At 37.1% G+C, this 15,206-nt stretch overlaps 1 protein-coding gene across 1 annotated transcript in view; it reads right to left on the bottom strand.

Moving 5' to 3' along the window:
• Positions 1 to 8,892: 8,892 nt before the first annotated feature.
• Positions 8,893 to 15,206, bottom strand: part of TMPRSS11D (transmembrane serine protease 11D) — a 58,297-nt gene continuing 51,983 nt past the window's right edge. Inside the window, exons 8-10 of the mRNA XM_023737819.1 lie at positions 14,464 to 14,723; positions 12,778 to 12,920; positions 8,893 to 9,106 (exon numbers count right to left, since the gene is read on the bottom strand). Coding sequence (XP_023593587.1) covers positions 8,945 to 9,106; positions 12,778 to 12,920; positions 14,464 to 14,723 — 565 coding nt within the window. The 3' untranslated portion in view covers positions 8,893 to 8,944. The remainder of the gene's footprint in view (positions 9,107 to 12,777; positions 12,921 to 14,463; positions 14,724 to 15,206) is intronic.

The raw sequence follows: 15,206 nt of genomic DNA, 5'->3' as shown, positions 1-15,206 counted from the left end.
ATCTTTTATTTGTAATTACTGTTTTTGTATGATTTCTAATTGTTTATTTTGAAATTTTGTTCTTGTATTATTTTCCTGAATTTTTCTATTGCTTTGTCTGCATTTTCCTTGATTTTGGTTATGTTTTGGTTGGTTTTATCTGTGTTTCCCATGATTTTGTCTGTGTTTTTCTTGAACTTTTTCCTAATTTCTTGAAGACCCCTGAATATTAGAGTTTTGAATTCCCTATCAGGTAGTTTCAGTGCCTTTTCTTCTGCTGGAAAGTCAACTGATGCTTTATTCTGGTCACTTACTGGAGCCGTCTTGTCCTGTTTTTTAATATGTTTTGATTTTGCCTGCTGTCTTTGAGACATTCAAGTATTATTTTCTTTCTTTATTGATTGTAGGTTTGTTTGTTTCATCCTGCTTTTTTGTTTTGTTTGGTTAGGTCTGGGCTGTGGGCTGGGTGTGCTTTGTTGCTTGCTCATCTGTGGGCTTGATAGTTCTCACCACCTTGTGCAGGATGTGCAGGGCCAATTGCTCACCTGTGGTGCAGCACAGCAAGTCCAGCGGGGGGGGGGGAAGGGGTGAAGATGGGTCATTAGTCTGCAGTGTGAACTGGGCTGGGATGCCTTTGGGGCTGCAATGGTCAGTGGGGGATCCAGATTCAGTGGGGAGGGGCCTGGGGTCTGGACCAGGTCCCCTTGAGGCAGTAGTGGGTGGTGGGAAGGGTCTGAAGCTGGTCATAAGGGGCCTGGGATCCAGGCCATGTCCCCTCATGGCCACAGTGGGTGGCAGGAGGGGTCCAGAGGCAGCAGGAAAGGGCCTGGGGTCCGGGCTGGGTCCTTTTGGGGTTTCTGCAGACAGCAGAAGGGGTCCAGAGGTGGCAGGGAAGGGTCTAGGGTCTGGGCTGTGTCCCCTTGGTGATGTGGAAGTCAGTCAGAAGGATCCAGAGCTGGCGGCGAAGGGCCTAGTGTCTGGGCCGGTTCCCCTTTGTGCTGCCATCAGTGGGTCAGAGGAGAGAGACAGGAGGGGGGACAAAGATGGGGCAGAGGAGCTAGATGGAAGAGGGCAATAAGGTGGGTTGGTACTGTGGTTCTCAGGAGTCGGGGTTGCTGGGATGGGGTTGTTATAGCTGCTGTTTACCAGAGGGGTGGGGTCTGTAGGCGCATGCTTCTGTGGTTACTCAGCGAGAGAGTCTGGGCTACTTCTTGTGTTGCACCCGGCAAATGTGGTCTTACTTAGCCCTGGGCATGTCTGCGCCGTACCCCTATCTCCTATTGGGAATTCCATGGAGGTACTTTTTTGTGTATGAGGTTGGTGGTTTTATTCCACTGTGGCCACACTGAGTCATGCAGTTTGGCCGGGAACCTCCACTCTTTATCTCTATTCCTTCCCCATTTTCTATCAGTTTCTTCTTCTCCTCAGTGACTTCTGATCTAATACTTTATCCCTTCATTTAAGGTTTAGGGTTCCAGGATTGGTGTCTGTATCTGTTTTACTTGATTTTTCAGATCTTTTTGCAGCAGGATGGCTTAGTGCATATGACTAGTTTGCCATCTTAGCTTTACCCCCTGGTTTGTCAATTTTGTTCATCTTTTCAAAGAACCAACTTGTTGATTCATTCAATTGTTTTTCTATTCTCTATTTAAATTTCTTTCTGCTCTAATCTTTATTATTTCTTTTTTTCTGGTGCCTGAGAGCTTGTTTTGCTGCTGTCTTTCTATTTGTTCAAGTTCTAGGTTTAATATTCTGATTTTGATCCTTTCTTATTTTTTGATGTGTGTTTATTGCTATAAATTGACCTCTAAGCACTGCTTTTGCTGTGTCCCAAAGGTTTTGGTAAGATGTGTTTTCATTTTCATTTGATTCTATGAATTATTTTATTTCATCCTTGATTATTTCTATTACCCAGTAGTTTGTAAGCAAGATGTTGTTTAGTTTCCATGTATTGGATTTTTTTCCTTGTTGTTTCTGTTATTGATTTGTACTTTTATGGCATTATGATCACAGAAAATGCTTTATATCATTTCAGTGTTTTGGACTCTGTTAAGGCTTGCTTTGTGGCCTAAAATGTGATCTATTCTGGAGAATGTTCCATATGCTGTTGGGCGGAGTGTTCTGTGTATGTCTATGAGGTTGAGTTAGTTGATTGTGGCATTTAGATCTTCTGTTTCCTTATTGAGTTTTTTTCTAGATGTCCTGTCCTTTGCTGAGCTTGGTGTGTTGAATTCTCCTACTATTGTGGAACTGTCTATTTCTCTTTTCAGTGCTGTTAGAGTTTGTTTTATGTATTTTGGAGCCTTTTCATTGAGTGTATATATATTTATTAGGCTTTTGTCTGCCTGGTGTAATGACCCTTTAATCATTATATAATGTCCTTCCTTATCCTTTATGGTGGATTTTGCTTTAAAGTCTGTTTTATCAGAGATTAATATTGCCACCCTTGCTCTTTGTTGGTCATTGTTTGCGTAATATATTTTTTCCATCCTTTGAGTTTAGTTTGTTTATGTCTTTGCGTGTCTTGTATAAAGCATGAAGAAGGATTGTGTTTTTTTATCCATTCTGCCACTCTCTGTCTCTTTTTACTGGTGCATTTAAGCCATTTACATTCAGTGTAATTATTGATCGGTGTGAGTTTACTGCTGTCATTTTTAAAAAAATTTTTTAATTGTACTTTAGATGAAGGTTTACAAAATAAATAGTTTCTCATTAAACAGTCAGTACACATATTGTTTTATGACATTGGTTAACAACCCCATGACATGACAACACTCTCCCTTCTTGACCTTGGGACCTTTTTTCGGTAAAAATGTACATAGCCAAAGTTACACCATTTTGAAAGTTTCTACAGGTACAATTTGGTGACATTGATTACATTCTTCCAGTTGTGCTGCTATTCTCACTATCCTTTTCCAAATTATTCCATCACCATTATCTTCAACTCACTGTCCCCTAGGATTCCCATCAAACCTTTTGAGTTGCTGTTGTCAATTTGATCCCACATAGATAATTCTTTTCTTTTGTACCTTAAATGAAGATTTGCAGAACAAATAGTTTCTCATTAAGAAGTTAGTACACATATTGTCCTGTGACAATGGTGAACAACCCCATGACATGTCAACACTGTCCCCACTCCCTAAACTTGTTCATATTCTCAAATGTTTCCTGTTTTAGTTCAACCCCAAAACATGAGTCAACCTTGATCTCTCCATTTCCCTCAGTCCCTAAATCTAATCCATCAGAAATTACTGTAATTTCACCCTACACGTATTTCCTGAATTCAATTATTTTTCATCATCGTTAGTGCTAGCTCCCTAATCCAAGTCAGTACCATTCTTTCTCTGGATTACAATAGTCTTGTGACTTGTCTACGTCGTTTTGCTCTTGTGCTCTTGTAGCTCTTTGTCTTTGGAGTAGCCAGATTAATCTTTAGAAAATGGAAAACTGATCATATTATTTCCTTCCAAAATCTTACCCTCACATGTAGAATAACATCCAAACTTCTTTCCATGGTCCACATTTAACTCCATCTAATATCCGTGTCCTCTTCATTAGCTCTGCTCTGTCCACATTGGCTTCTTACTGTTCCCCATACCCACCAAGCTTGTTATAACCTCAGGACCTTTATACTTGCCTCTTCCTTCGCCTGACTTGTTCTATCCTAGAACATGGTTTGACTGGCCTACAGTAATGCCTGGCACATAATAAGTGCTCAAAAATGTCAATGAATGAGTGGATAAATGGATGGATGGATGAAAAAATGAGTGGATAAATGCATGAATTTTACATGGAAAAACTGTTCTTTAATATATCAGCCCATTTTATTGCATTAGTAATTTCATTCTAATTTGCATTATTGGAGGTAGGCTAAATGTAGAGATACCAAAACTTGTTGCTGTTGAGTCGATTCCAACTCATAGCGACAGTATAGGACAGACTAGAACTGCCCCATAGTGTTTCCAAGGAGCAGCTGGGGGATTTGAACTTCCTACCTTTTGGTTAACAGCTGAGCTCTTAACTGCTGTGCCACCAGGGCTCCACAAATGTAGAGATAGCCCTGGAAAATGTCCTGCAAGCTGCTGCTTCTTTTATTTTTTTTAAAATAATTCTTCAATTTATTTCAATTACCTTTTTCTCCAGAATGACTTTCTAGTTAATTTGAATTCTAATTAATTTGATTTCTTTACTCTAGATGATTTGGTTAATGGTTGTGATGCCCCAGATTAAACAAACTCTAATATACTTGTGAATTCCTTGTTTTATCAGAGACTTTCTCTCCCTCAAAAATACTTGCTAATCATGGTTAAAATATTAGACTGGGAAGCAACCTTGGAAGTGATCTGATTTTAAGTCCATCTTAATTCAGAAATATTCTAAAACATTTCTGCACATAGTCCTTCAGCTTCTGTTTAAAAACTTTCCATGAGCCATCTAAGATACAACAACTGGTCTCTTCCTATCCAGAGCAAAGAAGAGTGAAAAAAATTGAATACTCAAGGAAACAATTAGTCCAAAGGACTAATGGACTACATGAACCATGGACTTCACCAGCCTGAGACCAGAAGAAATAGATGGTGCCTGGCTACTACTACTGATTGCTCTGACAGAGTGGGAGAGAAATGTGGAACAAAATTCAAACTCATAAATAAGACCAGACTTACTAATCTAATACGGACTGGTAGAACCATCAAGACTATAGCTCTTATACACACTTCAAACTTGGAACTGAAATCACTCCTGGAGATAGCATTATAACCATACAATAGACAGGCCTATAAACTGAACAATAACACCAGTGAGGAATGTACACCTCCAAATAATCAACTGTACTAGACCTAAAGGGCAGCATTTGTCCAAAAGCAAAGTTCAGAAGGATGGTGGGGCAGGAAGGCTGGGCAAATGGACATGGAGAACCCAGGGAGGAAGTGGGGAGAGTGCTGACACATTCAGGGGTATGCAGCCAACGTCACTGAAACAAGCTGTGTATAAATTGTTGACTGGGAAACTAATTTGCTCTGTAAACTTTCACCTAAACAACAATAAAATGTTCAAAAAACAAAACAAAACAAAAAACCTCCCAGGATATGATAAAGGACCTCTTCCTTCAAAACGTAACTGATTCTTACAGAAATGAACCACAAGAAACATAGGTGGAAATGACTTGTTATCCACATAGGAGATTAATGAAACTAATTAGAAGTGGAAAGGACCGACTTTTGAGGCTTGGATTTTGTGGACGTATAAAAATATAAAGAGAAAATCTACTTTGGGTCTCTTCGAACCATTTAATATTTAGGAAATTGGAAAATAGGAAGCAAATTGTGTAAATTAGAGCCAGTGAAAGATTTAGATTCATAATCTGAGAAGTTCTTAGCTTCCTTTTCTCTAATTACAAGGTAATTATTATGACCCATGGCAAATTGATGTTCTGGAAGACTCAATTTTTATATTACTATAAATTAAATGTATTTTCCCTGAGTCTCACTGGACCCAACCCTGCCTTCTTAGGTTATCCTATGCTAAATATTCTACCTGTTATCATTGTGTCCATTACATTATATTGTATTAGGTGTTCATGTTTGTTAACACCCCTATTCTCTGAGTGTCTAAGGGTAGAGACTATGTCTTATTTTTCTTTCTTTCCTTAGAGCCTAGAACATAGTAGGGCTCAATACATTTTTTAAATAAATGATCTATAGTCTCTGTAATTAAGATACTCCAAGTAATGCAGAAATAGCCAATTGTTTCCTCTCAGTGTTCTTAGATACTTTTGACTCTTTTCATTGGATCTGGTCACTGCTTTAAACTCAGGAGGATTCAGTTTGAATATCAAATATTCATTTTGTCGTGCTTTTTATTAGTCATTATTTTAAACTACATGCTGAACAGGATTCTTCCTGGTATTAATGACCCTTTCTTGCACTGAGTCAGAAAAGTTGGAAAGTTTTTGCTAGACTTTCAAGAATGATTTTTTTTAAAGACTGAAAGGATTTATGGAACCACTCCTAATCTCCATAAATATTCAAACTTACTTTCATGGATTCACTTGGGTGTCCGGAAAAAGGAACCTATCAGTACATAAAAAAGAAACTTTTTAAAATACATGTTCCTTTGGTTTTTATGTCTTTTCATAAAATATGCATGTATTGCATATTCTGCTAAATAATAACATTTTATTTTTTTTTTTAATTTATGTGCTCTACGACACATTCCTTTATGTAACTTTCAATACATAGAAATAGATACAAATATGTTTTGATTATCTGAGAGTACACACACACACACACACACACACACACACACGTAGAAACACACCCATGCACATCCCCATTGGTGCTTACTCCAAATTACCAGTTTAATGTTGTCCTCACGGGGTGCAGCCAGGGAGTGTCAAGCTGGATACTTGCCTCAGTTATAGGGCTTGATTATAAGGTAGCAGAAAGGGCCAAGCCTTTAGAGTCTAGTTGGCAGTTATCTTGTTTGAGAACCAATTAAATAAATTATTTTGGGTTGTCCTTCAGAAATCATAACATCCATTAATAATTAGGTAGCAGAAATATTTTAAAAGCTTTATTTGAAATACAGTGTACCAAGAGTTGGTTATATTGCAGCTTCTTTTCCTTAAAAGAAGATGACTTCAAAGTAGATCTCTTCACAAGTTTTAAATCAGGAAATGCAAGAAGTTTTCATTACAATACATGGAGCTGTTCTAATAGCCATGTGTAGTGAGTTAGGTTTTAGATGTTCATGCAAACCCAAGCTTTACATACGTTAAGATCCCATTAAAACTCAGTCACATTTATGATTCAGACTATTTAAATTGCTGGACCGTTATTTTTATATATATATATTTTTAAATATTTTATTGTGTTTTAACTGAAAGTTTACATAGCAAATTAGATTCCCGTTCAACAATTCATACATAAATTGTTCTGTGACATTAGTTACAATTCCTGCAATGTGTCAGTACTCTCACCATTTCCACCCTGCCTGCCTCGTTTCCATCCATCCAGTTTCCCTACCCCTCCTTGCCTGCTCATCTTTGCTTTTGGGTAAATGTTGTCCATTTGGTCTCCTATAGTTGATTGTTTAAAGAAGGACATTCCTCACTGTTGTTATTTATTGTTTATTTTATAGGCCAGTCGATTATTTGGCTGAAAGGTGACCTCCAGGAGTGGCTTCAGTTTCAGGTTAAAAGAGTATCTTAGGGAGATAGTCTTGAATGTTCCTCTAGTCTCTATCAGTCCAGTTAATTCTGGTCTTTTTTATGAATTTGAGTTTTGTTATACATTTTTCTCCCATTCTAATGGGACCTCCTATTGTATCTCTGGTCAGAACGATTGGTGGTGATAGCCAGGCACAATCTAGTATTTACGGTCTCAGGCAAGAAGAGGCTGTTGTTTGTGTGGGCAGTTAGTTCTGTGGACTAATTTCTTCCTTGAATCTTTGGTTTCCTTCACCTGCTTTTGCTCCAGATAGGAAGAGACCAATAGTTGTATCTTAATGTGCCATTAAATTTTAATGAGTTTTATTTAGTTTATGCTCTTTGGGGTGTGTGTGTGTGTGTATGTGTGTGTATGAGAAAAGAAAGTTCCTTCCCTTTGCAATATAATTTTACTGAAATTAAGCTATTTAACCTATTTTTTACCAAACTGTTTTCCTTTTTTTCCTCATTAACTTTCAATTCATTACTTGGATTAGCTATTGGGAATCCTTAAACTCTTTAAATTACTGCCATTGGTGGGAACTGGATGGTGGAAAATCATTCTAATAGATTCCTTAGTTCTTAAAATATCTATTATTTGGCTGTTAAAAAGTACTGACTGTGTAGTTGTAAAGTATCTGAGAAAATTGTGTAGGTGTATTTCCTCAGCTTTTCTATGGAGGAGATATATACTCTCCTTTAAGTAGATGAAGGATATTTTAATAAAATTCATCATAGAAATTTATAGTTTTTTGAAATTATTTATAGTGCTTTGGGTCTCATTTGAGGAGTGAGCTATTTTTAGCTTTGAACTTAAATGTCTGGAATTCATTACTTAGTCCTATGGGGGCATCATAGTTCCTACAGGATAATTAATATTCTATATGACTGTACAATGATTTTGTGTATTTAATTTGAGGACTCACAACACCTGTAAAATATTAAGTAAACAGAAATTTCAAATAAGTAGTATTTTTCTGGTCTCACACTGCTTTTTCTGTACGGAATGGTTTCTTACCACTTCTTCCTGAACTCTACCCTCCCGTCAGTACTCAGCTTTAATGAGACTTCTTCACAGAAGAGTCCTCTGACCCTTCATACTTATCCAGGTTCCTCTAGTATACACTCCTGTTTTAAAAATTGTGGTAAAAATACTTTAACTATTTTAAAGTGTACAATTTAGTAGCATTAAGTACATTCACAATGTTGCACAACTATCACTATCTACTTGAGTATATAAGGTATACTGTTTTTCTCAATATGAGCACTTATCACAACTGTAATAAAATTGTTAATTCTGTAATGAGTTTAATATGTTTCACCTGTACATAAGCCACTGCCCATTACCACGGAATGGATTCCAACTTCTAGTGACTCTATAGGACAGGTAGAACTGCCCCATAGGGTTTCCAAGGCTGTAATCTTTACAGGAGTGGATCGCCACATGTATCTCCCATGGAGTTGCTGGTGAGTTTGAACTGCTGACCTTTTAGTTAGCAGCAGAACGCTTAACCACTGTACCTCCAGGGCTCCTTCACCTTTACATAGCCACAGTAATATGCAACATTCATATAGTTTCCTTGAGAAAATATAAGATCCTTAATATTAGAGAAAGGTTAAATGGTATTAAAACACGTTAATGTAACAGATTGTTCAAATAGGGCACTTCAGTGTTTGTTTCTGCTGAAAAATAAAGCTTTGAGATTTCAGACAGGCACACCTGCAAACAGACTTTGCAACAAAGATACATTTATCGGGCTAGATCCCAGTTTGTTGGGCAATCCAGTAACGGTAGGCTGTCACTCGAGTGTACACTCCAGGTTTATCTACCAGGCCACATTGAAACCCCCAGCTTACTATTCCCACAAGGAACCAAAGCCGCCGTGAGTCTTGTTGTACTAGTGGGCCACCAGAGTCACCCTGAAGAAAACAGAATGATTGATTATTCAGTGTGAAGACAATGCCAACACATTTCAGAGTTTATTTCTATGGTAGCAGAGGAAGAAGTAACATCCATTATAACAATAATTCCAGCCTGACATTTCTTATTGAAATATTATACCAAGTCACACAAAAATTACTGGAATTATCCAAGTATACAAGTTGTTCCTTCAATAAGTCTGAGAAAAAGAGAGAAGTACATTTCCTGTCTTGGAAGACGTACAACCAGAATGCTTCTTAGAAACAAGGATGGCGAGACTACATCTTATATACTTTGGACATGTCAGGAGGGATCAGTCCCCGAAGAAGGACATCATGCTTGGTAAAGTAGAGGGTCAGCGAAAAAGAGGAAGACCCTCAATGATATGGATTGACACAGTGGCTGCAACAATGGGCTCAAGCATAACAACGATTGTGAGCATGGCACAGGACGAGATAGTGTTTCATTCTGTTGTGCATAGGGTCACTGAGTTGGAACTGACTTCATGGCATCAAACAACAACAATAACATTTCATAGACTTCCTTCAGTTGACTGCCTGCTTGACTTCTACTCATCCCAGGTTTTACTTTCTCCAGGAAGCCTTCTCTGACCTGCTCCTTTGCTCCTCACTCCTGCTCCTCTCCAGCTTTGGGCTGGATTGGTTTTGATTGCCTATGTTCCCGTATCCTGTATCTCTATCACTTTTTATTCATTATTTGATAAAATCACATTTCTTTGCCTCTTTGAACTTACCCTCAATAGTTAGCCCTCCTTGTTACAGCAACTGTACATTTCTGTGACACTCAGTGCGTGTATGATTCTTGTACAATGTCGGTTTTCCGTGTTGGACTATAAGCTCTTTTTGGGCAGGGATGTAGTTATTCTGTGCACTGCTGTATCCTAAGCTTCTAGTCCATAGGATATGCCAAATAAATATCTGTTGACTGAATAAGCTTCTAGAAGCCTCACTTATCTTCATATCCATAACACCCTGCATGGTGCCAGATGCATAGTATATCCTTGAAAACTGTTCTTTTGGTGAGTATTGGAAAAGAAATTTATATGCCATTAAAACACTCCTTGTGAAATACTTAACAGCCATATAATAATAAACCAACCAACCAATAATATTTATTCATGTATTAAGCTAGTTATGGAAACAAATCTTAAATGCTGTGAGTTATCTTTGGGTTCTAGAGTTAGATAGCCTGGGTTTGAATCTTGACTCCTTCATTTATTAGCTATGTGACCTTGAGTAAGTGATTTAATAGCTCTCTGTGCCTCAGTTTCCTCATCTGTAAATAATGTTTTTATGAGTTTAAGTGAATTAACATATAAAGCACTTTAAGCAAAGCCTGGCACATAATCAGGACTAATAAAAGTCAGCTATTGTTACTAAGTGTGCCTCTGGAATAGTTTGGCATTCATTTGGCTGCTCTTAGTAGATAGTTCTCCTCATACCTATTTAATTACTGGTCTAGATGGGGAAAAGGGTAAGTATGTGAATCACCAACTTGCACGGCAATCACTGGATGGAGGCATTTGCCTCCTTTAGATGGTCCATATGTGCTCTGGTTAACCAATTCTCAGTACCTTCCCATCATTGTGCTTTTGCTGTTTTTTTCTACAGCAAGAAATTTCTCTGTATGATGTCTTTTCAAGAGTGGGCAAGAAAATATTAAACAATGAGGGCCAAGTAATTTTTCCTATACCTGGGCAGCTTTACTGCCTGTCTGCAGGCATTTGAGCTTTGTCCTTTCTTCTAGACTATAGCCTTGCTGAGTGAGGGAATGTGTATTGTGCATTGTGCTAGCACAGTGCCTGTCACATAAAAACTGATTAATACATTTTATTTGAATGAATGAAGAAAAACAATGAACTGAAACAAATAGGATCTCATAAGAACTTGTAAAAAGTACTATTTTTTTTGAGGCACAAACTGTATGCATTATAGTATTTCAGAGGAAAATTGATAAGGCCTGGAGTGGAACACATAGGCAAGGCTTCATGATGAACTATTACTGAACTGGGCTTGAAGGAAGAGCAGAATTTGTATACACAGCAGATAAGGGGCATCATAAGTGAGTAAGGCATGAGTAACACCCTTTTAAATCTCATAAGTCTCTTTCAACTAATGCTGTTAGATCTAGAATTATTAGTGTAGAAGTGTGTTGATTATTTGATAGGTGAATTCTTTGGAAAACTGCCATGAAACTTGACAATTTGCTGTTAGAGGGCTAGCAATAAAAGAGGATTGAGAAGGAGATCAAGAGCATTCCCTACCACAGATATATCTCCACTTACAGGGAGTAAAGGGCAGAGTGGGTAATTAACAGTATTTTGAAAATTGAGAAACAATTCCCCTCCAATCACACACAACTTGCAGTCAATAATAATGCTTCATTTTAGGGAAAGTGCTTATAGATTAGGTTCTTTGCACAAACTATTTAAGTATTATCCACTTTCCCAAGAATATGAAGACTAAATATGGAAGTCAGTAACATTTGATAGAAAGAGTAAACCTTATATTTCTGCATACAGTTTACCCAGGAAAGCAACAGCAGATTCCTCAATACAAACAGATTGATTTTACTTAATTCCTGGCTATAAGAAAATTTAATTTCTTACACTAAGTAGTCATTTTTGTTACTATATGGGGTTGGGTTAAGGAACTCTGGTTGTGCAGTGGTTAAGCACTTGGCTGCTAACCAAATGGTCAGCAGTTCGAACCCACCAGTTGCTCCATGGGAGAAAGATGTGGGAGTCTGCTTCTGTAAAGAGTACAGCCTTGCAAACTCTATGGAGCAGTTCTACTCTGTCCTATAAGGTCACTGTCAGTTGGAATCAACTCAGCAACAATGTGTTTGGTTTGAGGTTGGCTTTCAGACATATGAACAAAACCTACTGAAAGGCTTAAACACATCAATTCAGTTCAGATAATTTGATAAAAAATTTTAATATTAAATTTTTTATTCTAATTACTATAGAGTGAAAATTTCATAATTATTGTTTCCTTTTTTATATTTGCTTGAAAAACTATAGGCTAGAGCTAAATTGTTATTCTAATGTTTTTCCATTTGTGCTTTTTCACAACTATGGGAGCTGTTACGACTTTTTTCATAAATTTTCTACCTTCAAGGTGCTAATGTTCAGTTATATTTATATTTTAAAATTTAATGATTGTCTGACTTTTAATGAATGATTATTTTCTTATTTAAACCTACATAGTTGTTAAAAGTTTGAGATTAAAGTTATTAATACCAGTAATCATGGTCTTGTTTTAACAAAAATAGAAATAGGAGAGATTTCTTTGTTGCTTATGTATACATGCCTGACGTATTTAATCTTCATTTAATAATTAATAGTACCTAAAAAGTTAGGTACTATTATTTTCTCTAAGAAAATTGATTATAGAGGTTAAAGAATTCAAATCTAGGTGCGTCTAATTCTTGAGCTTGTATGCATGGCCACTTTACAATTCTACTTGTCAAAATTTAGTTTTCATGATAGATCAACTTCATGTAAGAATTTTATCTCCAGAATCTAGATAGTAGAGGATCAGGGCTAAATATTTTAACTGTGTTAGCTTTATGTCTATTATAAGATCACATACTAATAAGTGCTTACAAACTTCTTGGATGATGACATTGATATGTTATCTTGACTTACCTGGCAGGAATCTACTCCACCTTCAGGAACTCCAGCACACAGCATTCCAGGCAAAACAGCTCCATTGTAACTAGCTGGTGAGTTACAGACATCATTGCTTATTATTTGAACTTTCGCTTGCCGTAGATCTGTAACTGTGTTGCCTGTCGAATGTGAAATCAGAAAGGAAATGGACATCAGGAAATATAAATTAATGACTCTACGGTGAATATTGCTCCTTAGAAGCAAGGATGGCGAGACTATGGCTCACATACTTTGGACATGTTACCAGGAGGGATCAGTCCCTGGAGAAGGACACATGCTTGGTAGAGGGTCAGTGAAAAAGAGGAAGACCCTCAACAAGATGGATTGACACAGTGGCTGCAACAATGGGCTCAGGTGTAACGATTGTGAGCATGGTGCCAGACTGGGCAGTGTTTTGTTCTGCTGTACATAGGGTCACTATGAGTTGGAACTGACTTGATGGCACCTGACAACAACAACATGGTGAATATGGGAAGGAAAAAATGTACTCCAAACATTATTCCTTGTTCATCAAGAAAGGCTATTGAATATGTTCTTAGGTGTTTCTTCCAGGCAAAGGTTCACATAGAAGAGAAGGATAACTGCTTTACATAGATCAGTTTTTCTCTTTTTGCCATAGCTTTCTGATGCAGGGCTCCTTAGAGCTTGAGGGAAATGAAAGAAATTTGCTATGTTAAAATTGACCAGTAGCATTTAAATTATCCATTGATCAACTTTAAATTGGAAAATTACATATTGAATATCATTTAATGTAGCAGCAAAAGAGAAAACAGTCTGGTTTCAGGCTAAAGGACCAATCTATTTTAAGTTGATATTTTTCAAAATTGGCACTGCTATAGTTTTCCATAATTGGTACAGATTCTATTTCCTATACCAGATTTCTCTGGGTAGTGAAAATACAGACATATTTTCTAGGGCAATTAAGCCTTTGTATTATTCCTCGGAGAGACAATCTACAACATGGGTAAAAAGCTGTGGAAATTGTTGGTACCACCTTTCCACTCTCTGGTTGATACTCTGATTTTCCCCTTAGCTCTCTTCAAATTGCCCTCCCTTTTATTTTTATTAGTTTCAGTCAGTAAAGAAGCATAAGCAATACTTATGTACACATGGAATTCCTTGCCCTAATTGTTGTTTTTAGGTGCCTTCGAGTTGGCTCCAACTCATAGCGACCTTATTAGATGACAGAACAGAACTTTGCTTGGTCCTGCACCATCTTCATGATCTTGCTGTGTTTGAGTCCATTGCTTTAGCTATTGTGTCAATCCATCTCATTGTCCTAGAGGCAAGATTCATTTCATTTCAGAATACTTTAATGCTGTAAACACCCTTAAATTGTATATCCAAATCCTTTTTTTAATAGGGGAGTCATTTGAGTGCTAGAGAGTCTCTGGATCTGTAACTATGATCATTAAAGAATATCTTAATCATTTTCTCTTACACTTACTTTGACTATTTTTGGAAAATCTCCATGGTTTCTAGGGGCATTGCTTTGCGTTGCTGAGGGAACTCAGGGATAAACAGAATTTAGGCTGACCAAAATATAGGATGATTCTGTCCATATAACCTGTCCTCCAGATGTTCCCTAATTTAAAAGTGTGTTTAATAAAAAATAACAGTGTTTTTTTGTTGTTTTTGTTTTATTTTTCCCGAGAAACTCACCAGTATATGTTAGAGATCCCCATCCTGTTACATAAGCAGTAGAACCGGGCAAAATATTCTGGGTAGCTGCTGGGAGACACACACTATGGATATTTTTGGTAAAGGTGACTCCTTTGTTAAGTTGTACAAGTGCAATATCATTTTCATGAGTTTCAGATTTATAATTGTTGTGGACTATAATAGTCCTTACGCTTATTCTCTGTTTAGGATAAGTTGTAGAAAGACCAAAGGTGACAGTCCATGGATAAGGATCAGAGTAGCTAAAAAATATGAAAACATGTTATTTAAATACAGAATTGTGAGCATTTCAAATATATGGATTACATGTTTACCACCTCCTCCCTTCTCCCAATCTGGAACTATTTGATTGGCATCTCTTTGCTATATATTCCTGAATTACAAGCTAGTAAATGGGTTTAACTCTTATGGCAGAATGAATGATCATTTGTCTAAAAAAGCAAAAAAATTGTAGAAAACATGTTTTGGATAATGAATTTCTTGGTACTTTTCTATTCCAATGAGGATTTTCTGCCACTTTGATGACCACTAGCATAGAGCAAAACTCCTCTTTGATTTTTCCCTTTCCTAAACTCTCTCTTCTAAGCAATTAACAAATCTGAAATAATGACGATTTTAGTTTTGACTCATTTCTTCCAATCCTTCTTTCTTCTTTCCTTGCCTTTAGCCACAAGCTCCATTTAAATAGTAGTAGTGATAAGGGGCATCTTTGTCTTGTTAATGGA

The sequence above is a fragment of the Trichechus manatus genome, unplaced genomic scaffold (assembly GCF_000243295.1).
Source record: "Trichechus manatus latirostris isolate Lorelei unplaced genomic scaffold, TriManLat1.0 scaffold00108, whole genome shotgun sequence".
NCBI classification, from domain to species: Eukaryota; Metazoa; Chordata; class Mammalia; order Sirenia; family Trichechidae; genus Trichechus; species Trichechus manatus.
The sequence above is the reverse complement of the archived record's forward strand: the minus strand, read 5'-3'. Positions and strand labels throughout refer to the sequence as shown.